General features: G+C 41.8%; 1 protein-coding gene across 16 annotated transcripts in view; it reads left to right on the plus strand.

Annotated features, from left to right (window-relative positions):
- Positions 1–23884, plus strand: part of scrib (scribble planar cell polarity protein) — a 64857-nt gene that overhangs the window by 8458 nt on the left and 32515 nt on the right. For 15 of the 16 annotated variants that reach the window (XM_077509518.1, XM_077509522.1, XM_077509526.1 and 12 more), the window contains exons 2-20: positions 8976–9093; positions 9484–9562; positions 10310–10399; positions 10806–10862; positions 11817–11880; positions 12009–12083; positions 12330–12474; positions 12830–12948; positions 13054–13253; positions 13354–13520; positions 14403–14530; positions 14605–14730; positions 14799–14984; positions 16069–16473; positions 18688–18750; positions 20698–20787; positions 20870–20947; positions 21019–21321; positions 22823–22903. In XM_077509518.1, the coding sequence (XP_077365644.1) occupies positions 8976–9093; positions 9484–9562; positions 10310–10399; positions 10806–10862; positions 11817–11880; positions 12009–12083; positions 12330–12474; positions 12830–12948; positions 13054–13253; positions 13354–13520; positions 14403–14530; positions 14605–14730; positions 14799–14984; positions 16069–16473; positions 18688–18750; positions 20698–20787; positions 20870–20947; positions 21019–21321; positions 22823–22903 (2574 nt within the window). The remainder of the gene's footprint in view (positions 1–8975; positions 9094–9483; positions 9563–10309; positions 10400–10805; positions 10863–11816; positions 11881–12008; positions 12084–12329; positions 12475–12829; positions 12949–13053; positions 13254–13353; positions 13521–14402; positions 14531–14604; positions 14731–14798; positions 14985–16068; positions 16474–18687; positions 18751–20697; positions 20788–20869; positions 20948–21018; positions 21322–22822; positions 22904–23884) is intronic. The other variant, XM_077509521.1, reaches the window with a different exon arrangement.

Below are 23884 nucleotides of genomic sequence, written 5' to 3' on the forward strand. Positions count from 1 at the left end.
TTCAAACCAAAATGGACAACTTCCTGTTTAATTCCAAGACAGGGTTCATGACACGTTTTTCATGCGTCCTGTTACGATAGACGTCGGCCGACCATGTTAGTGGGTGCAACAGGTGGGGTGAAGATTAAAAAAAAAAAAAATACTAAAATAAATTTCCAGGCACTTTTTCAAGAAATGAATCTGCAATGTCTTCTTCAAAACCAAAATGAAAAACTTCCTGTTCACTTTCGGCCATGAGTCCTTGAGACTTTTTCATATCGATCAAACTGCTGTTTTCAGTTGTATGTGACCGCCCCCCAAAAAGGCGGTTCAGAGGTTTAATAACAAACAGCAATTCCAAGAGGGCCTGGTGCTGGCTATATATTTGTTCCCAGTGTAATTAGCTCAGCGTGGTTGTGTTTGTACTGCAGCACTTGACACAGGCATGCCTGGAATCTCCAGGAGTTTGTCCTGCCCTCTCCCCCGCCCTCTCCACCTCTCACACACTTGAACTTAGAACCACACTTGATTTGCACATTCCCCTTTTGACGAACACACGTACGCACGCACACTGAAGCACGTGGAGCACACACGTATCACTCCCACACAATTTTAAACGTAATATCCCTTACTTAAACGCAAGTCTGTGCTCTTTTTTTTAATTAAATTAGCCATTGTTCTTTGGGGACAAAAACGGAATCACGAGGAAAATTTGCTGACGGTGCTTTTTCCCTGTGCATGTTTTGGTAGTGATTAGTGTGGGAAGAGCAAGTATGTGACTTTTGATATGATTCTGCTCAGCATGTCAAGAAAGCACAATTCCAGTCTACCATTTACCCTTGGTTGTGAAAGAAAAATGGGAATTGTATTTAGTTTTTTAAATCTACCCTTAGGTTTTTTTGTTTTTTTTTGTTTTTTGTTTTTTTTTTTGTTTTTTTTGTTTTTTACGTTTAGAAGGGAGTGTTGATTAGGAATGTTGGTACGTACGTTGTGTAAGAAGTTTTGAGAACCACTCTTAACTCATTTGCTCCCCAAAACTTATAAAAATGTTCTATTTTAAATATTGCCATGGTCCCAAAATTGCATTTATATGTTGTTGCATTTTATTATGCTAGCGCATACAGACGGCTTTGATGCAGCCTCTGAAATGAAGAGAACACTTAAAGCAATGGTAGTTATTACAAAAACGGCCAGAAGGTGGCAGAAGAGTATAAGAGATCAACCAGGGCCATGTTGCAAAAAAGCTCTTTTCCCCAGTGTTTTAAACAGATTTGTGAATAATGTGAAACTTAGCTATACTCCAATGCTAGTTGATGCAAAACGGAAACAGAAAGATACTTTATTTTCCTGATGAAAGGAGAGACTCTAATCTTGGTAGGTTCCATGATTTTATAGCAATAGAACACAATATCCTGTGGGCCCTGCAAAATCAGTCAAAATCCAGTAAAACAGCCGGGAGCTAAGGGGGTTGCTTCAGTGAAAATGACTGCGAGCAAATTAGTTTAAATTATGCAATGACATCATCACTTCATTTGGCAACAAAAAGCAACATCCCCTGAAAATTAGTCGGCCAGATCAAGGATCCCAAACCGTGCCATTTCGGGTTGAACTGTAGTGTACCGCTCGGTGGAAGCGTGCCTTCAGATAAGAGACTCTTAACTTTTCACTCACAATGGAAAGATTGTGAGATATGTAAATGTGACGCCCGTGGAAAGGGGACCATTCACTGGCATTTACTGGAAAAGATGATTCAGTGATGTGTACGCCGCCGCCTGAACAATGAGGCCATTGTGTCAAAGCTGCTTGTGCGCACACAAACGCACACAAGTGAGGAACTTGGGTTTTGTGTGCCGACCGGGTTCATGAGTGGTCGCCATGTCGTTTTGTGTGGATGAAAACATGAATGGTGGTTTTCGACTTGGCTGTGTTGGAAATGATTCCCTATTCACAGTATACTGCCTTATATAGTCAATTTGCCATTTTGTGGCGCTTTTGCAATGTGTAGGCTCATAAAGGGATCAAAAGTTTCTAATAGATTTCTACCTCAAGACTTTTGGAAAATATTCTAAAATTAAAACTTTCCATATAAATGAACTGGGAATTGAGGATAATTGAGTACACAGACTTTATATTCAAGCATAAAAATTGTTACGTCATAAAAGCAGACATGCATGCAAAATAGAAAGCTCATTTTATTAATATAGATATATAGATACCGTATTGTTTGATTTTTGGCACCGGTGAAATGAATGCGATATGGCTTGAAAATATCTTTAATAGGAGTAGACCAGCACATCACAACAAGACTACAACTGGTGAAATAAATGTTATTGACTCACTGCAGAGAAGATAACAGGGCTAACTAGCATGACTAAAATTAACTCGTTTCTGCTAACTAGCATGGCTAACATCAGCTCGTTTCTGCTCTGATGTTACTTTATAAGGTATTTATTTATTTAATATTTATTACAGAAGGTCCACCAGATTTTGAGTGGACTTTTTCACAAACTACATATCACCCACAATGTAAAGTGGACTGATTCTTAACATAGCCAATGAGACGTCAAGGATGGGAGCCGGTGATGGGAACTCTGATATTGGCACACTCAGCACTTCGTTGCGCATTCCCCTCTTCTGTCTCTGATAAAAGCCGTCAGTTATGCACTATTGATCGTCTTGCATAAGAGTTCCGATTGCCCGCGTCAGGTGAAATGCGCCCTTCTGTAAGGTGAACGTGCGGCCTGCAGTGAAGTTCAAAGCCCTTCCAGTCCAGCTGCTTTGAATGTCGTTTGGTTAGCAAATGCACAGCGCTGACCGACTTTTTTTTTTTTTTTTTTTTTTGACATGGTGTCCCAAAAGTGGCGGTACCAGCTCCTCCGACCGTTTTTAGTCACCAAAGCGGCGATTAGCCCCCTGATACGGCATCGCTGGCGGATTATCTGGTCTATAGAACATTGGCTGAAAATCACTTTTCTGTGTCAGAGAGCATAACCAGGAGTGACATATTTGATCCTGCCCAATGTGTGCATCATAATTATAGTATCCATTACAAATTGATAAGTGTCTACCACGTATACGGTATATCGTGCACACCACAAGTTTGATCCATGAACATTTCCGTGTGTCCTTTTGGTCCATTCATGGATCAAACACATTGTGAATTTTGCCATTCAGCTCCTTAGAGTGCAGCAAGTTTGGAACCGTTGGACATTCAAAAGTTTAGAGGTCAAATTAGGTTAATCTGTAAAGCCAAATATCCTTACATTTGTATGAGTAGTGTATTTTCAATTGTTATTTAGCTAGAAAAGCATCATAAAATGAATTTATGAGACAGGCCTAGTTAGGACTCATTCCGGTCTTGTCTATGCTGGCACTCTTTAACCATGTATACTTGAGCCAAGTAAGTAGCCTCTTAAGCCCACAATGCCACTGCCACCTGTTCACTCTCAATCTTCCTTGGACAGCAGCGTGTCAGAGGCTTTACATTTACATCTTGTACTTTGTGTGCTGATCACAGATCTACAGCTGTCAGGTTAACCGGACTCTCCGTGTTGCGCCCCCGTCGTGGATCCTATGAAACATTGTCCTTTATTCTATTCTCAAGACGCAAAGGGGGTGATGGGGGGGTCCTTGTTGTCACTTTGGTTGTTCATTAACAGTGTTGATGTTGACTTGTAAAGCATTGGACACCCGCTGTTGGAGTAATAGAAGCATTCAAGCATTATATGCCTCCCGGTCTCCTCTACAGTTAGGCTGAGACGTCTTCATCTCGGCTCCAAGTGGAGGCGCTCCTAATTTCCCAATGTGGTTCTGTGTGGCCACACTAATCCAGATCCATTGTGTGACCATACAACTAGATGACACGGTATCCTCCCAGTCACCCAGGTTTTCCCTCACCCATGCCAAAACTGTACATTTATTTGATCCAGGTGTTATGCCTTCAGAAGTCCCGCTACAAGTCTAATTATTCTTCGGAAAGGATGCCACATAGGGGTACCTTCTCTGTACCTGAGGATTTTCCTCAGGGTCTTAATACCAAACAAGTCCATTCATTGGTCAGTGTCCAAGTCTTCAAGCCATAAAGCAAGATCTTAAAGACTTGAACCTTTGTCCCATGATGCCCCCAATCTCATTGGTACCCAAGGATTTCTCTCAGAGATGGTATCACAGGAGCCAAGTCAAAGGTCAATGTCAGATAAGCTAGACCTGAAAGGCTGGATGTACCGTTGGTTAAACACGCTTGTCCCCTTGGTGCCTGAGGATGTCTCTTCATGTCTTGGGTGGTACCAAAGAAGTGCAGTCACTGGTCAGTGCCAAGGTCTTATGGCCTCTTAAACACTTAGACCTTTGTCGCTGGATGTACTGATTTATTTGACGAGTCATCATATCGGTATCTGAAAAGCTTCCTTTGGATCTTGGCACCAAATGAGACCAGTAGTTGGTCAATTTCCAGGATACTGAAGACTTTGATCTTGCATTGTTGGATATAATATCTGCTCAATGCCAAATATTCTGTTTCAGAGACTGGCTCTTTGTTGACTTTGCAAGTGCAACCTGAAAAGTGGATGTCCATTGTTGAAGTAAGCAAAACTATCTCCCACGTGCACACTCCTACCATCCTCAGGTACAGGATTCCGAGCAGTAGAAAGGGTTGCCAGTCAGACCAACTTCACCACACCCGTCCTGCTGTGTGGCCCGTCAGGGTGACTGCAGTTGGATAAAGGCAACTGTGGTTGAGAGTGCCACTTAAATGAAACACAAAACACTTGTTTTGTAAATGGCCACCCAAGTACACTGTTTTGATTTGTGTGACTATATCATCATCTTCATACGTGCGTATACAGCAGAAGAAAAATAAACACGAGACCAGGCTAACTAGAGTGGTTTGACTTACAAGTGCTCCAACCTACGCGTTCTAATTGAATCACGGTTTTATCTAAGATTTTTTTGTTTACAATTGTGACTTTTAAGTCGAGGTACCAGTGTATATTCAACCCGGAGAGTAAAGTTCACTTCAGTTTAACGGTCAGTTACTGAGGCTCCAACCGCCCCGTGCCCCTCCCCCAGTACACCGTGGGAGTGTACTCTTTATTAATGATCCACCTCTCTCAACAACTTCCCATGTTTATCAGTCATTCTCTGCCTTTGTTGCACTATCTCCACTTGCTGCTTTCAAGTGCCCAATCCCTCCATTTTTAGCCCTCCTTTCTGCTCTCCGCGGTGCCCTTTTAAACAATGGAGGAATCCCTCGGACAGGCCTCGGCGGAGGAGGGGGTGCCGGTCGGCAAGGTCTGGCCGGGGATTGAGAGTCTTCCCGGGCTTGGCTTTTGTCCCTCGGCCCTAAGAAAATGGAGGGAACCGGGAGAGGAGGAGCAAAAGGAGGGGCTAGGGTGGCATTCATGTGTGAATGCTGAAGAACAAAAACTCAGAAAACTTTATTGATAATGAACTCCTTCCACAACCTGGTCAAACCATTCATAGCATCCAAATATTAACAAAATTGAAGACATGTAGGGAAAGGAACTATTTTCAACTTTCCAAAAGTTCTCACAGTTTCATGGTACCATATTGAAGAATTCCAAAGTTTTCATAATGAAATTCCCAATTCACTTAATTCCGTAGCATTTCAGTGCAGTGTCAGCTCCTTCTTGCATTCTCACACAATTTCTACAGTAAGTTGATGTGGGGATTGTACTTTACTTCCTGTAACCGCTACACTGAATCTATTTTTGCCATGGTCTGTTTTGTTAATGTGTGGTCTGGGATCATTCATGGACATGACAATAGTGTGCGGTAATAAGGGTCCACTCTGACCAACTTATCCAGTCAGCCATATCCGTGTGATGAGTCTCGTCCTGTTTCAAAAAGCATATGCGTGCCCCTACTGCCCCTCCTCCTCCTCCTCCTCCTCCTCCTGCTGCTGCACATTGTTGTTTTCAATATGCGTCGCTACGCTGCATCACCGTGGAGTGCTTGGTATTGGATGGACAGTTCAGGGGAGGGGCGGACACACACTAGGATTTGCCACAGGATTTGGAGCCTCGGGAATGTCCATCATGTGTAAATCGGAATTCTACTTCCACAGGAAGTGAAGTATGCGGAGAAAAGGAAAAATAAATGCGGTGTTTAGAAGTTTTCTGATACCAGTTTGATTGAGTTTGCTGGAGGATTTTTAGGAGCAGGTTCTGAACATTGGAAGCAGCTACAGTGGACCTACAGTTCGTCATTCGCAGAGTTAACTATTCACGATTTTTAGGGGTCCTGAAAGCGACTCACGAAAACTTACCACCCAAGAAAGTTAGCCGCTGACAGAAGTTTCACTGACTGTCATGACACTGGATAAGCATTTCTTTCGTAACAGGACACAATAACCCTAATCCTTTCGAAGACACGTCTTAAATTGAACAAATACCCATTTTGGTCAGAAGCAGCCATGTTTATGCTGAATTCCTTGTGAGGGCCGTTCATCGCGTCTTTAATTTCACATTTTTTTTGTACATGTGTTAAACCCCTTAAATGAAACACTGCATCCTCTGTGACCAGAGCGTTGAATAGAGCTAACTGTCGAGCCACAGCACACGGTCCCCTTCCTGGATAGCTGATTGAAAACTGGTTCTTTTGGGAGCCACTTGACAAACATTCCGCTGTGTTAATTTATAGTTCCCTTGCGGACGTTCCTAGACTAATCCATGTTCATATGCACGTGGGGTGCTGAGTACTGCAGTTCCCGGTAGGCTCATCCAAAGAAAAGCTTGAGAATTTGTAAACACTGCTGAGTGTTGATGTGAAGACCTACGGAGCAGGCGATCTCCCTTGTCTGTGAAATGCTACATGGTAGCGCATAACTGTCGGAAAGAATGCTAAAACAAGTACGTTCGATACAGGTTTTGCAACAAAAATGAAAGCTTACGAACGCAATAGTGAATCGTTGCTATTCGTAGTGGGAATGTTCAAAATTGACATATACGGCATGACGGCATGTTGCTAATTAAAAAAATATTTTTGACAGAATACAATATTATTCTTAATGCTTGGTATTCTAATTGCAACTGGAGGCTTTAAGACCCCACGCTGCCCTCGCCAGGACACGTCAGTGCCCCTCATCTCCTCCTCCTCCTCCTCTTCCGCCACCCACAATTCACGTCCTCACCTCCTTCCTAATCAAACGAGCCGCATTATAAAACCTCCGCAGCTCGCACCGACGCGCCGCCTCACTCAGCAAATGGTCCCGTTTGAGACTTTAAGTGAGCGCCAGGGATCGTCTGTGGCTTTGTTGGCGGTCCACTAAATCCCACTACTAACTTTTATGTTCCAACTGACCCACTGACCTGGATTTTAAAAAAAGAAAAAAAAGAATAAAATGCCACATTGTTTGAGTTGGATGCCGGGACATTCAACTCTCAATTATTTTTTTTTGAACTTGTTTTCAATCTTCAATTTTACTTCCCGTAAGTGTTTCATTCACAGTGAATGGTCATCTTTGTTTGTGTGTGAGTGCTCATAATATCATTACAGCCCTTAATGGTTGATATCAAGAGGGCCAAGGAATGCACTGATTCAAAGCTTCTTTTTATTCCCCCAGTTTTGTTTTATTAGATGATCCGTTTAGTCCGGATTGCTAGAAACATTGATGTGGTTTAGCTGGGTCAATGAAAATCCAGTTTAAAACCTCCTGTTGTGTTCTTTGCTACAACAACAAAAAAAGTTCATAGTTTCTGTAGCATTATATTTTTACACTTTTAAATATTTGAGTTCTAAACTTTAAAATGAGCCAATTTAGCCAACAGAAAAATAGGAAGATTCCATTGGGTTAAAATAAGATAGTGCCCTGCAGTTGGCTAGCAACCAGTCCAGGGTGTACCCCGCCTACTGCCCAAGCCAGCTGAGATAGGCTCCAGCACCCCCCACGACCCTTGTGAGGAATAAGTGGTCGAGAAAATGGATGGATACAATAAGATAAATGGACCATGTGAATTGATAAATCAGTCAGTCGATCCTGGCTTTTAATAAACAAGCCAATGCTCCGATCTCCATCTGGCTCAGGTGCTCTACCTTCCGCCTTGCATCCTTTTCCCATTGCCCCGCCCATCCGTATGTAGCCACAACCGCATTTGAGAGCAGGAAATGTCCATCACGAAGAAGCTCGCCAGTGTAATTGTCCCGCTAACTTCCCTCCGTCAGCTTGTATACAAACAGCACTCGTGAAATACTTTTTTTTTTTTCTTCTTATCTGACTCAAGCACATGTTTGGATCTCTCAAAACATTTTAATGCATTTAGATTCCCCTTCTGAAATCAGTTTACAAAAAAAACTGCTGTTGTCGTGTGCACCGACAACCTCGGGTTTAATTTGAATGACCATCCAGACTCCAAGCAAATTATCCAGGGAATAATGACGTTATTATACAAATTCCTGCTGCGGGTTTGCCAGGAGTCGTGCTTTGGCGTTTGGAGAGAGGGCAGACAGTGGGTCGTCTGTGGATGCCACTCGACCGGGCTTGATAGAGGCGTTTCATGGCGGCACAGGTCCCCGCTTGTGTGTCGTGTCCCTCCATCTGAACATCAGACGGCAAACAGATGGTACAGGGTGGATTTTGGTGGAATGAAGCATGTCAAAACACTTGGCGTTGCTGCTTTTCTCACCCCGAAAGCCACTTCTGTTTGTCGAACATGGCTAAGGAACAGTTTTTGTAAAGTGTGCTACCAATATCAGTTCCCACTCATTGCTATTCTTAATGTATTAATAACACAGATGTGCTCATTTTCCCAAAATGGTTGTAAGGTGAATGTTCTGACTCCACAATTGTGGCTTCTTCTGTTTTGAAGTTGAGAGCTCGGCAGTGAGAGGAATGAACAGGAAATGACCCCAGATGCCCGCTGCACATCGAGAACAATGCTACTTTTTTTTCCCCCTTTTTTTTTTCTTTATTATTCTCATCGCCTGAATTTTGTGTCCTATGAGCCAATGCGTGACATCCTGCGTGTCATCCTTTGCAGCCTTTCTTCCGACTACTGAACCTCCGGAAGCTGGGCCTGAGCGACAATGAGATCCAGAGACTGCCCCCCGAAGTGGCCAACTTCATGCAGCTGGTGGAGCTGGACATATCCAGAAATGGTACGTTGGCATTTACAATTATTTATTATTTTTTTATTTATGATTATTATTATGAATATGATGATTGTAAAATAATGTTTAGTATTGATATCATAATAATATTATTAATAATTTAATATATTATTCTTATTATTTGTTTTTATTATTAAAAACAAACAAACATGTAATTTGTGTTTTTTTTTGGGGGCGGTGGCTGAATGGATTAATGGCACATCAATTTTTTTTTTTTTGGAAAAGATCTGTAGCTTCCCTGTATGTGACCGTCTCCAATTCTTGCCTCTCCCGTGACGTCCCGCGCCAGGCCATCTGCTTGTGTTTAGCAGCAACTTCAAATGCTTCCCTCCGCCGAGCCCTCCTAACATATCTGCTCCTCCTCCGTCCTCCTTGCAGACATTCCCGAGATCCCCGAGAGCATTAAGTTTTGCCGGGCCTTGGAGATCGCCGACTTCAGTGGAAACCCCCTCTCCAGGTAAGTAAGGCGAGTGGAACGGGCCCAAGTCGCCGCAGTAACACAATAAACAGCAGCGTGGAAACAATCCGCCCGTCGCATTGTCCGTGTTGTTTTTTAGATGTGCCGTGACTTTTACGCACCTACGTGTCTAAATGCACGGAATGCGCTCGATACTAAGTATGTAACAGTGGTGCTTTTAAGCTGTCCGCCACACAGGAAATCCTGTGTGCAATAATTGAACAGGAGCCTGACGGTAAGCGTTGCTTTAATGCGACAAGGTACACACATAGCTTACAGTATTATTAAATTTACTTTTTAGAAATAAATATTGTCTAGTATTTGAAGAGCACTGACTGTGCTACTTTATTTTAATTTGATCATGATGGTGGTATTTTTTGTAGTGGAATATTTGATTAAAAAAAAAAGTGTGAGAGTTACCGGACCTGTGTAATCGGGTGGTTCATGATGAAGTGCTGCATCCACAAGTGAAAATAAAAACCATGATATTACCAGCTTTATGGATGCTTGCTTTTTTTCACACTCCATGCTTGCAGTAGCCACTGTCTTTGTCGCAACCCCCTAGCGCCGCCCCTGGTCGTCATGGTAACAAAAGCCTTATTCTCTTAATCTACTCTAGACTATCCATATTCTTCGTTAAGAATTGGTAGCATGCTGTATTTCTCAATGCAAACATACAGATGGTAAAAATATAACCCCCCCCCCCCCCCCCCACCCCCCCCGCCCCCCCATTTCTTTGTGCCACAGATTGCCGGATGGTTTCACTCAGCTGCGAGCGCTGGCTCACTTAGCACTCAACGAGGTGTCGTTGCAGACTCTGCCCGGCGACATGGGAAAGTATGCCCGCACTCATTCGTTGCTGCTTTCATTTGACTGACACGCCCTCTGTTTCAACAGGCTTATTAACGTCTCTCCCATTTTACCTCACCCACTGACTAATCCAGTCATCAGTGCACACACAATGAATTCAAACTGAATAAATATGTTAACATATCAATCTTCCATATGACGGGAGCTTGAAAAAATCATTACATCGAATTTAGCAAGCCTGTGCTGACTTTTCCCCTCAACGTTACTCAAATGGCAGCAGGGCTGTGGGGTGGGGGGCCCACCTAAGACAGATGGATGAGCCCCCACCCCCCATCTCTACCCCACCCCCCATCCCTACCCCGCCCACTGTGCCAGGCAGCTCACAGGAACAGACCTGGCTGCCATCTGACTAACCGACCTCTCTTCTTCACAGTCTGGCCAACCTGGTGACGCTGGAGCTGAGGGAGAACCTGCTCAAGTGTCTGCCCACGTAGGTGTCAACGATTATCTAATGGGGGGTTGTGGGCGGCCGTTTGACTTTTAAATGCGACACATGGGCCACGTCATTCATCAGTGAGCTTAAGAAAAAAAATGCAGATGTAAATGACTGACTTTTCGTAATTAAATTCATCCTTTAATGTCAGAATATTTTATCTTCATAAAATTGTGTTTACTATATTAAGACTTTATCCATAAGTGGTTTCTGTCATATTATGACTTGATTCTGACAGATTTTTGACTTAATCTGCATAAAATGAGACAGTTTCTTTCATATTATATTTTGTTTTCATGTGATTTTATTCTTAAAAAAGGAAGCCTTTATTGTTATGACTATTCCCATAAAACTATCATAATATGGACATTCTAACGTTATTCTAAAAAAATGCACCATTTGTTGTAATAATATGAGTTTGTATGTTAATTTTAATAATAAAATATTTCACTCATGTTTTATATCTATAATTTAAATAAATTAAACAATTATTTAATGCCATAAATATACTCTTTGGAATAAGTTTAAATTGTGTAAAAAATATACATATTTCAAATAAATCATTTAGCCAATTATTTAAAGAGAATTGTATAATGCATGAATGAAAAAAATAAATGAATACATTTTAAATAACAGATATTATAGGACTCGTGATACTGCCTATGGTTGGGGGCCCACATTAAAGAGCACAGCCCTATGTTGCACAACCTTCTCCTGCTATGTCACCATTTCCACCTGGAGACAAGGCGTAGCTTCAGAGCTTTTAAAAAAAAAAAAAAAAAAAAAAATTCTTGCATGTTGCCAGCTCATTTGAAATGTGTGGCATGTCGTCCTCATATCCATCGTTTGTAAAAGCAATTTGCGGTTCTTTCAGAGCACGTTTTGAGCGTGTGCTTCCACACACATGCTAGTTTTTTTTAATTTTTTTTTATTTTACACGTTGCCTCTCAGGTCGCTGTCCTTCCTGGTGAAACTGGAACAGCTGGACCTGGGCAGCAACGAACTGGAAGAGTTGGTAATTAACTCCGCGCGTAATATGTAGCACATTCAAATGGATGTTGAGTTTTCAGACATACAGCAAACTCGTGTTGTTGTTGTTGTTTTTTTTTTAATCCCTTTCTCTATTTTTGCCCAACTTTTCAGCCGGATACGCTTGGTGCACTGCCCAACCTGAGGGAGCTTTGGCTGGACCGGAACCAGTTGTCCTCGTTACCACCGGTGAGTTTATTTGAACAAGTAACATTATTCATTGAGAAATATACATAAGGTGTGCTTTTTAGTAGAGTTGCAAATTCTCAGCAAGCTAGCTTAATGCTAACGCTAAATAGTATCTCTGTTCCAGTGCTATAAAGTTTTAATCAATAGATTAAGACAAACTGAGCAGCAAAACATGTAGACCGATAATGTCAGATAATGTTCTCTCATCTTTACCAGAAATTTTCCACATTTTTTTTTTTTTTTTAGGAGCTAGGGAACCTCCGTAGATTGGTATGTCTGGACGTGTCCGAGAATCGCCTGGATGAACTTCCCTCCGAGCTGGACGGCCTCCAGGCCCTCACCGACCTGCTGCTCACTCAGAACCTGCTGGAGGTCATTCCGGACAGCATAGGTGACAAACATTTTTTTCCAAGTGACGCTCGCTCAAAACAAAATGACCAAAAGACAGCCCCGGGAATAAATACATAATGAAAGCGAAGGGGGGAATAGGTTCTTTCTGCAGACATGTAAATAATAGATTAAATAATTTCCTCAAAGTCAACTATTCAACTGGACTCTGCTCATGTGTCTTAAGTAGCCAGCACTGCCGCCTGCAGTCAGGGTGATGCTATTACAGATCATTATCAAGTGATGAGAAATGTTTGACAATTTATCCAGTTGAAGGTCCATGTACTAGTACATTTTTTGTCCTCACGAGTAAAAAGTCAGCACACTAGTAGAATGACTGCTTGCGTGTCCCCCATCAGGTTGTCTGAAGCAACTGTCCATCCTCAAGGTGGACCAGAACAGACTGACTCACCTGACCGACTCCATCGGAGAGTGTGAGAACCTGACCGAGCTGGTCCTGACCGAGAACCTCCTCCAGGTAACGCCACCAATGCACTTTTGATGAGACAAATCACGGTTCGCTCTTTACTGAATATTAGTTTCATTTGCTGCTGATATTTTTTTTCTCTGCTTCATCCAAAAGACGCTTCCTCGCTCGCTGGGCAAGCTGAAGAAGCTGACCAACTTGAACGTGGACCGCAACCGGCTGGGCGGCGTGCCCATGGAGCTGGGCGGCTGCGCCAGCCTCAACGTGCTCTCGCTGCGCGACAACCGTCTGGCCAAGCTGCCCGCCAAGCTCGCCGACGCCACCGAGCTGCACGTGCTGGACGTGGCCGGGAACAGGTGACATCACGCCCGCGATTCGCATCAAATCACCTCTAACTTGTTGTGACTCCTGACTCATTTTTTCTTTTTCTTTTTTTTTCCACTTTGATCCCCCAAGATTACAAAATCTTCCTTTTGCCTTGACAAACCTCAATCTGAAGGCCATGTGGCTGGCAGAGAACCAGTCGCAGCCGATGCTCAAGTTCCAAACCGAAGATGACGAGCGCACGGGGGAGAAAGTGTTGACCTGCTACTTGCTGCCTCAGCAGCCTTCGCCCAGCCTCGGTGAGGATGAAGCGCACCTCATTTTTATTTTATTATTTATTAAAAAAAAAAAAAAAAAAAAAGCAATATGAAAAATTGACGCATTGATTTTTTTTTTAAAATAAATATCCTATTTTGTATTCTATTTTTTCCATTTTTATTTTCTTATTTTATTCTATTTATTCTGCAGCTATTTTTTTTTATATAGCCACATGATTGAAAATATCATAATTGCCTAACATATAGCCTATGCGCACACAGAACAAATTAAATTGAACCAAAAAATCTAGCAAAAACGGTTAATTTCTTGACATTATTTTTATGTCTCTACTGTACTGTTTTTATGAAGTACAATATTATAGGTTTTGAATAAATACCATACTATTTTGTATTCTATTTGTTCTAATTTTTCTATTTTTATTTTCTTATTTTATTCTATTTATTCTGCAGCTATTTTTCTTTTATATAGCCACATGATTGATAATATCATAATTGCCAAACATATAGCCAATGCGCACACAGAAAGAATTAAATTGAACCAAAAAAATGTGTCAAATACGGTTAATTTCTTGGCACTCTATTTGTCTCTACTGTACTGTTTTTATGAAGTACAATATTATAGTTTACGTTTTCTAAATAAAACCCCATTACGAATACTTTTTGGTTTTTTTCGAGAGGGATTTTGGATTTGGTAAATGGCATTTCCTTTGATTCAATCGGGAAAGATGCTTTGACAACTGTTGACAAGGCGAGTTTGCAGTTTGACATTGATTTGAAGCGGATGCGCCTGATTTTCAAATTCAAGACTGATGATCCATCCAATATTGTTTTGTCCAGTTCTCTCTTTGTGCTCGGGGGCAGCTTAATTACAGCGCTGAATTCTGTGCTCGCTCTTCTCCGCAGAGAACCTGCTGCAGAACAGCGTGGACGACAGCTGGACGGACAGCAACCTGAACAGAGTGTCGGTCATACAGTTCCAGGAAGAGGCCAAAGACGAGGACGAGGACGATGAGGCCGCCGCCGAGCGTAGGGTGAGGGAACTTGAACAACGCAATGTGACTAACGCAAGAATTCCATCCGCTTTAACTCGCTGTGGGTTTTCCAGGGCCTTCAGCGTCGAGCCACACCACATCCTAGCGAGCTAAAGGTGATGAAAAAAGTGATCGAGGACCGACGGAACGAAGTGTTCGCGTCCAGGCCCGAAGGAGACGATCCATCCTCCGACGTGCAGGTAACAGAACCCTCATCAGTCGACAACTTGCCTGATAGTTTTCTCGGACCGATGCGTTGCGGTTTCAGGAGAAACGACTCAGCGACCTCTCCAATCAGAGCCACGACTCGCAGGTGTCCGACAGCACTCTGTCGGCCAACTCCCACGAGGACAGGCGAGAGGTCGCCGTGCCGTCCCACAGAGAGGACCTGGTGGATGGGCACTCCCATCACGAGGAGGAGGACCTGGATGAGATGGAAGTGGAGTACATTGAGGTGATTATAACCACGTTCTAAGGCTGATTGCCTTCAAATTAAAGGGATACTTCACTTATTTATCCCATTATAGCAATAAAAAGTGAATATTTTGTCTATGATTAATTTGATACTTTAATTATTTTTCACGTACAATCAGTACCTTACAAACACATTTTGCAACTTTCTGTCGACTGAAAATGACATCACAAGGGCTCAGGTAACCAATCACAGCTCACCTGTTTTCTAGGTTTGGTCATGTGACATTCACAAGCTGAGCTGTGATTGGTTACCTGAGCCCTTGTGATGTCATTTTCAGTTGTCAGCAAGTTGCAAAATGTCTTTTTAAATGTACTAATTGTACATGAAAAATAATGAAAATGTCAAATTTATTATAGGCAAAATAGTAATGTTTGACTGCCAAAAATGGCTAACCAAGTAAAGTATCCCTCTAAATTTCACAAATATAGGGAGTCCTCCAGTTACGTTCCTACGCAAGCGATGTAACCCGAATTTCGTCTGAAGTCGAATTTCCCCATTAAAGTCAATATTTACATCAAAATAACTTGCATAAAAAAATCTAAAATACATTAAAATAAAATAATAAGATGCTGTGCGACTGTCCAACTGAAGCTCAAGTCTTTGCTGATGTTCGTCAGTGTCTCATTTCTGTGATCTTTTTATGATGTCTAGCTTCCATTCTATGGTAATTGTTTTTCTTTTGGCTGGACTAACATAGAAGACATAGCCTTCTTTTTTTGGGGCCATGATATTGGGGAAAAAAAAGAGGGTGAAAAAGCCAAAGATACTCCCATAAGTGCACAAGCTCTTTAGCACTAGCTAAGGGCTAAATAGCGAGGAGGAGGCAAAATGGCAGACGGGGCCAAAATGGTGGACCGGGCGTAACCGTTGTAAAGTAGAAACGCCTTAGGTTGAGTGTGCGTTAACTCAAGGACTATTTTGGACCAGACTTTCATGAGTAATGATTATTTTAACCATGGCCACCAGGGGGCATTATTTCTGTGATGCACAAAAATGTATGAATTGGCCAGCCCAAACCTTTCTCTCCCTAAACTCCGAAACCTGAACCGTCGTCTTCCCCCAGCCCACCGTGCACTTTGCCGAGGAGCCCATAATCCGCAGGGGGGACGACGACTACAACGACGTGGAGGAAGACGGCGAGAGGAGCGACGAGGACGACGAGGACGACGACAGGCCGGCCCTCCCTGCCGAGAAGCAGCGGCTCATCCGCAAGGACACGCCGCACTACAAGAAGCACTACAAGATCACCAAGCTGCCCAAACCCGAGACGGTGGCCGCCCTGCTGCAGGGATTCAACCCCGACAGCCTCGGCTCGCCCGCCGAGGGTGCGGGGGACGGGCACGAGGAGGGGGATGAGGAGGAGGAGGATGAGGAGGAGGAGGGCGTCGGCACCCCTCGATTACGGCGCAGGACGGAGACATCGGAGATGGACGACAGCCGATACCATGTCAACTGCAGTCAAGTCAAGGTAGGATGTCAACAGTGTGTTTGTGTGTGTACGTATTTCCAAGTCCTCCATGTTGGGTTCAACAAATGTGTGAGGTCAAATGATGTCATAACCCCGCCTGAGCAGCTTCAAACCGAATCTTTTGCTCTGCCACATCACTGACGCCCTTCAGCGCCACTAAACTTTTCGCTGTGTGCGCGTTAGCGGCCATCGCTTCTAATTATTGCCGTCATTTCACACGTTTTGTCGGGTGCATGTGTCTACAATCAAGCGAACGAAAATGAGCGACAGTCTTGTTTGCAAGATTTCTGCTGATTCCTCACTTTTATCAAAAGGATGCTCAATCAGTGTGTGTGTGTGGGGGGGGGGTGTGTGGGGGGGGGGGGGGGGGTGCACCTCAGACCAACCAGAAGATGTTCAGGCAGAGCTTTGAGGAATGTCATCTGTCTTGTGTAATATTCTCCTGACTACCAGCAATTCAAATTTGTCCACTGTAGTGGACCTTTTTAACCCTGAATATTTCCCACCCAGTGCATACGATTGAATTAACTCCTCCTGTGCTTCTATAGAGGACATTCAGAGCTTTCCAATGATACCGAAATGTGTGGGGGTGGGGTGCATCATAAAAGAAAATGGCTTCCCTTAGTGCAAGCACTTTTTAGGGAAGAGGAAAAATAAGTGTATAACACTTTTTATTGAACAAATTTAGGCTTTAAATGTTGTTAGCATGTTTTCTCGAAGAAATTAAAAAAAAAAAAGTCCTCTGTAGTGGACACATCATAGCTAAGCTTAAAAATAAAAACTTTTTTTTCAAAAAATTCTTTTGCAGTATTCCAGTTACTTAAAGATTGGGGAATATCAAAATAAACATGATTGGACAATATTTTTTTGTGGTAGTCAGGAGGATATCAGTGTGGCAGTTTGCTACATGAATTTAAAAAAAAAATAGCCTTTGTTTTATTTTGATAAAGTTGTATTTTTCCAGTATAAAGTCAGAATACAGTATTATGACATTCAGGTTAGAAAGTCATATTTAAGTAAATTTCAACAATATAACTTTATTCCTTTTATATGGAAAAAGACATATTTATTCCCATTTAGACAAAAGTAGTACTTTGTCGCCATTTTGAGATCTCTATTGACCACTATAAATCCATTCAGGAGTGTCAGCTACTCATGTATTTTTAAGTATTGGTTGATGGGACTTAGTTCTTTTCTGGAGAGACTAGTGAGGAAAGAAATACTGCAAATTCTGCTTTTATTCTTAAAAAAATAAGTTCTCATTATGCCTTTTGTTTATAGAAAGTAGTTAATTCATACTGGGATGTCAGATTTATGTAATATGTCACAATCACATCAGAGCTTTTAACTAACTGATTTTTTAAATTGCTTTATTATGTATATAATATATATTTTACGTTTTTTTTTCTTTTTTTCTTTTTTTACTTAAAAAAAAATACAATATGATTTATTACAAATACCCCCAAGATGCACAGTTTTAGATTACAATTACAGCAACTTATTTTTCTCAGTTGCTGTGCTAAAGCATTCCCCCGTGTGTTATTGTGATTTTTATTCTCCACACTTTTTTGCCGCGTAACAACTCCCACATAATACTTCCAATTTACACTGTACACTGCTTCAAAAATGGACGCCTCCTGGGGTATTTATCGTCTGATTCCACATTACTTGCAGTATTTACACAATTTAACGTTTAATATCAAGTTTTCCCCATTCATTTTCAATGGGACAGACATTGTCTGTGTCCGATACTGCTCGGTGGCACAGTTGGTAAAGTGCATTGTCCAGTAACCAGGAGGTCATAATTTATCTCTCAATTTACTTCATAAGCGTTCCATATGCATTCAAAATCTTAGCATTCAGCTGTTAGCATTCAGCGTTCAGCATTCCCACGCAATTTCTCCAGAAATTGCACTTAGTCTAGTTTCAAAAGTTATTTATTTATTTATTTATTTATTTGCCTTCTCTTGTCCGCTTTTGCTTTTTCTTCTCTACCGCTGTTGACTTCTGGTGGCTGGGGCGTTGCGAGCGCGCTTTGGCTTCCAAGTGGAGATGCCACGGTCTTTGGAAAGTGTCATCGTGATTCTGTGTTGTCTTTTTTTTTTTTTTTTTTTTTTTTTTTTTTGGAGTTTTTGGAGCGAGTGCCAGCCCTTTTTTTTTTTTTTTTTGGCCTAACTAATCCGCATGCTTGTCGCTGGTTCCTGTCCCTAACAGGGGGTGTCATTTGATCAAGTCAATAATCTGCTGATTGAACCTGCTCGAATTGAGGAGGAAGAGGTCTGTACCTTCGCTTTCCTGTCTACTTGTTTTGCTCACTCACTCGAAAACGCCACTGAAAATCCAAGATGTAATCAAAGCCAATCACTTGCTCGAGAACCCCTAACCCACAATTCCGTCAGCGTGGCAGAACCTGAATGCAGAGGAACAATTTTTTTTGTTCACCATTCGTGTTAAAAAAAAAAAAAAAAAGTGGCCACATTTAGAGAGATTGAAAACATGAAATTGTTTTAAAAAAACAATGAGTACTTGATTCTACATCTCCGTTTAAGTCCAGCTTCATGTTCTGCCACCTCTGCTGCCGTCTTCCTGCTTCCCGCCGCTTGGCGCATGTTTCTTGGCTTGTCTACGTTTGTGTTGCCCCGTAAATGGACGTCAGCATCCACGATTTTTGTTTAGTTTTTGGTTTAGATTAGGCACTGAACCAGAACAACAACTCCTCGGATGAATGCAGACGCTCCCTTCTCTTGAATGTAATGATTGGAGTGAAATTGTGTGTCATTAGTGCCTCATTGTTTTGGTTTTTGGATATGTCGAATGGATTTCCAACGCCGCAGCATGGTTCTTTTTAGTCTTTTTATTTAGTCGTAGAATACACTTTTCTTTACCTCCTTTATGCCCTTCCTATTTATGCATGGCTTGTGAATATACATTCATTGTTGGGTTTTATATTTACTACTCGCAAAGAAAATTAAAATAAAAAAAATATCAGGCTTTGGGGAGAAATTTCATACATACACAATAATTGTTACGGTGAACTTAATTTGACCTTTTCAGTACCTTTTGCTCAGCTTTCTGTTCCTGAGCAAGGAGCTGAACGGCAAAATTCATAATGTCATCAGTATAAAGGTACACAAGTGGACATCCTTGTACATTGTCGTTGTTTTTGTTTTTTGTTTTGTTTGTTAATAAATGTCAAACAGGTAAACCTGACAGTCTGACTGGTCAAATTCAGATAAAAGCATAAAATTCCATATCAAACTTATTGCATGTCTTCGCAATATGCATATCGCATAGGACAATATCGCGATATCGATATATTTTTTTATATATTATGCAGCCCTAACATGAACACATTTCAGTTTAAGATAAACAATGAAATTCAATAATCCACCCTTCCCAAGTCATCTGCCAATTTTTGATTATTTTCTTTTCTTTGTTGTGGATTTAAATACTTAAGGGCAAAGTATTGTAAAATAGTAAAAACTTCTGCCTGTAACTCATCTTTATTGTTGTAATTTTTCCGAGTAAGAGACCACAAAAAAGGTATTTTATTCTTATACTGTACATATTTTTAATATCTCACCTATCAAAAATGTCAAATATAAGAACCAGCAAAAAAAAAAATCCATATCCAGATTAAACGTGTTGTGAATTTTGCCGTTCAGTATGTTGCAAAAAAGTACTGAGACATTCAAATGTTTAAAGAAGGTCAAATGAAGAAGTGTGGTTTCGGCCCATCCTAAAATTTCACCCAAAAACTAAACCGTTTGTGACTAGTGTAGCTCACATTTCTGAAGCTGACACACGAAAATTCCACTGACGAGAGCTTTTCTGTCTGGATTCTAAATGCCCATTTTCAAGAAGTGACATTTTATACAATTGGAATGTTAGCAAATTCTCTTACTTACTGTCACATACGTGGCTCACTCCCACCTCTGCCAATTTCCATCTGTAGTTTCTGGACAGATGTCTAAAAAGTAATCCTGAAAAACAGAATATATGCAAGTACATAGCTGAAATTATATAATATGTAACAGTAAACAAGCAGAAGAAAAATATTCTATTGTTCCACACTCACTGAAATCGACTCCAGACGGGTTCGATTTTGATCGGGGTCAAAGTGATTGGCGCATTCTGGCCCTCCCATAACAAGTGTAGAAAGTTGACGGTGGGGGCTTGTCCTTCAGCTCTGCCCGTTTTTGACTGGGCCTCCTCACCTTGCAGCACACCTTAACCATCCTGCGGCAAACGGGCGGCCTCGGCATCAGCATCGCCGGCGGGAAAGGCTCCACGCCGTACAAGGGGGACGACGAGGTCAGACCCCCGCTTCCCGGACGGTACGTGCCAACAGAGTACTGGTGATGTATTTAATATTGTTTTTCCCCTTTGACTTCAGGGGATCTTCATCTCCAGAGTTTCTGAGGAAGGTCCTGCAGCCAGAGCAGGAGTTAAAGTGGGAGACAAATTGCTTGAGGTACCGTCGCAGGAAATAAACTCCATTTTCCCAAACAAGATATGAATTAAACTTTTGCGTTCGGTTTCCAGGTGAACGGCGTGGACCTCCACGAGGCCGAGCACCACTCGGCCGTGGAGGCCCTGCGCAGCTCCGGGGAGGCCGTCTCCATGACGGTGCTCCGCGAGCGCATGGTGGAGCCGGAGAACGCCATCACCACCACGCCGCTCAGGCCCGAAGACGACTACTTCCCGCGGGAGAGGCGCAGCGGGCTGGCCTTCGGCGCCGAGGGGCCCCTGCAGCGCCTCTCCGCCTGCCTGGTGCGCAACGACAAGGGGCTGGGCTTCAGCATCGCCGGGGGGAAGGGATCCACGCCGTACCGCACTGGGGACACGGTGAGATATTTTTGGTACTACTGACTTTTACTTCTGCCGCGTGTCTGCCGTTCTTTTATTGCGCAAGGAGCTATGACTTCACTATTTCACTCTACAACAGAGTAGAATCAACAAAAATCTGATTTTTTTGTTGTTGTTGTTGTTGTTTTGGCGATTAAAAAAAAAAAAAAAAGTTTGGATGGTGTTATCTTTGTGTTTATTTTATTTATTTTGTAAAGTGGTAATGTGAAAATAATTTTGACACATATGGGGGTAATAATCGGCCGATAAATCGATCAGGCCCTTGTCCCTAACCTACAAGGGTTTTTGCGGGATTTACAGTCAGGAGTTTTTACTGTAATTTAATTTTCAACCATGTAAATAAATACAAGTGCAGCTTTGAGGTTAGTCTGTTTTAACCCTGCGCAGCCTTTGGAGTATTTACGGTTATCACATTTTTACTTGCACAACTTTTGGAGCTTTTATGTTTGTCTTATCTAAAACCTGTGCAACTTCTTTGATTATTTTTATGTTTTATTTTTACCTGAACTGTTGCCATAATTCTAACCTGTGTGACGTTTTATGGTAGTTTTTCTATTTTAATTTTTTTACCACATGCTGCCCCTAGTGGTTTGGAGGATGAAAAAAAAAAATTAGGGGTGGGCAAACTTTTAATGCTTAAGGGCCACATTTTACCATTTTTTATTATAATATAACTATATATAATATAAAAATATAATAATAATAATAATAATAATAATAATAATACATATAAAAATAAAATAGATAATAATAATATAATAAAATATAAAATCTGAAAATATAATATTATTCACCATTAATGTAATTATGTAATGAGATAAATGAATAAATCATAACTTGAATACATAACATAAATAATTAATACAGTGTATTTGTGGCATAGCCCACTAAACCACTAATGGCCAGAAGTCCCAATTGAGTGCCGCTGGTTATGCTGTGTAAATGCATGGCTGTTATGTCAGCCTATTTGCATATATTTGTGTCAATTGTGGGTAGCTGGGAAGGCTGGGGTCACTTAAATAAAAAATAATAATAATAAATTGCCGTAACTGTCAGTCATTGAGCTGCTCCAATTCTGGCCGCGGCGTTACTCCGCCGTCACCAGGGAGACGGAGATATGAATAGCGAGCCCCGGACACATGATAGGTTCACCGTAAGTGGGCGACGGGGTAGTCGAGGCGTATATCGGGGGCCAGCGAGTGTTCAAGGGCTGTCCCCTTCAAACTCGAGCGAGAGCGACATCTTTTAGGATTTGAGGCGGGTCCGGCTGTAAGTCCGAATGTCATTTGGGGAGGTTTGACTGTTGAACTTTGCCCACACATGTGTTGACACACTTTGTTTTTTTCACCTTGGCTTGAGTTTCATCATGTTTGATTTGGTTTGATTGTTCAACTCGTTCAGTCTCGCCAGTTGAATCTGCCGAGGAAGTGGTGGGAGTAATAAAATAGCTTATTTGTACATGCGCTTGTTTTGCTTTTAGGGGATCTACATCTCTCGCATTGCAGAGGGGGGAGCAGCCCACCGAGACAGCACGTTACGGATAGGCGACAGGGTCATCTCCGTGAGTAGTCATTTGCTCCCTACAGGACCCGATTTCATCAAAGGGACTTCCTGTACAGTATTTTTAGGTCCAGAAGATTTCAACTGTGAGGCTGCTAACGTGTTAATCCAGAGATCTTCAACAGACGGTCGCTGGTCTAGATTAAATTTGGGGGGCTTTACGGTAGTTTGCTTTTTAACTGTGCAGCTGTTAGTGGGGGGGGCGGGTTGGATAGTCTAGTTTAACCTAAATCACTTTTGGACTTTTCACAGTCACCGTGTTTAATATTTTTACTCTACTCTCTCTTTTTTTTTTTTTTTTTATTCCTTCACAGTTTTTTGGGACTTCACTAATCTATTTTAACCTGCACAACTTTTTAATTGAATTTAGCCTGCCCAATTTTTGGAAGTTTTACGGTCTTGTCATTAATCTGCACAATTGCTTCATTTATACCCTGACGAACTTTTAGAGCTTTTACGGTAGTTTTATATTCTATCGTGCTGTAACCTTAATAACTTTTCAGTAATTTATATTTGCCTAATTCTTAATTTGACTAACCTTTTGCGCTTTAAGAGGTGCTTTTTTTGTTGCTTTTTTTTAAACTGTGTTGTGATTTTGCCTGCCCAAATTTTGGGGTTCTGTTGTTAGTTTTATTTTAACCCATGTCACTTTTGCATTTTTACAACATTTTTTAAACATTCCAAACATTTGGTAGGGGGTTATAGAAGTTTTATTGATACCTGTGCAACCGAGGTTCATCCTTTTTTTTTTTTTTAACCTGAAATACACAGACAAATTGCACACATTGTAACTCCTCCCACTTGATAGTAGTCGTCGAATCCTATGGGTTATTCAGAGCAGTTTTGCGAGTGAACAGGGCTGGCAAGCGTTGAACGCGACCTCTTTACCTTTCATTCTGCTCTGTGGTGACCCTTCCTCCTGCAGTTTCTACTTTCCTTCCTCCCTTTTCCCAACCCTTTCGCCGCATGCTCACTGTTTCAT

The sequence above is a fragment of the Festucalex cinctus genome, chromosome 20, assembly GCF_051991245.1.
Source record: "Festucalex cinctus isolate MCC-2025b chromosome 20, RoL_Fcin_1.0, whole genome shotgun sequence".
NCBI lineage: Eukaryota > Metazoa > Chordata > Actinopteri > Syngnathiformes > Syngnathidae > Festucalex > Festucalex cinctus.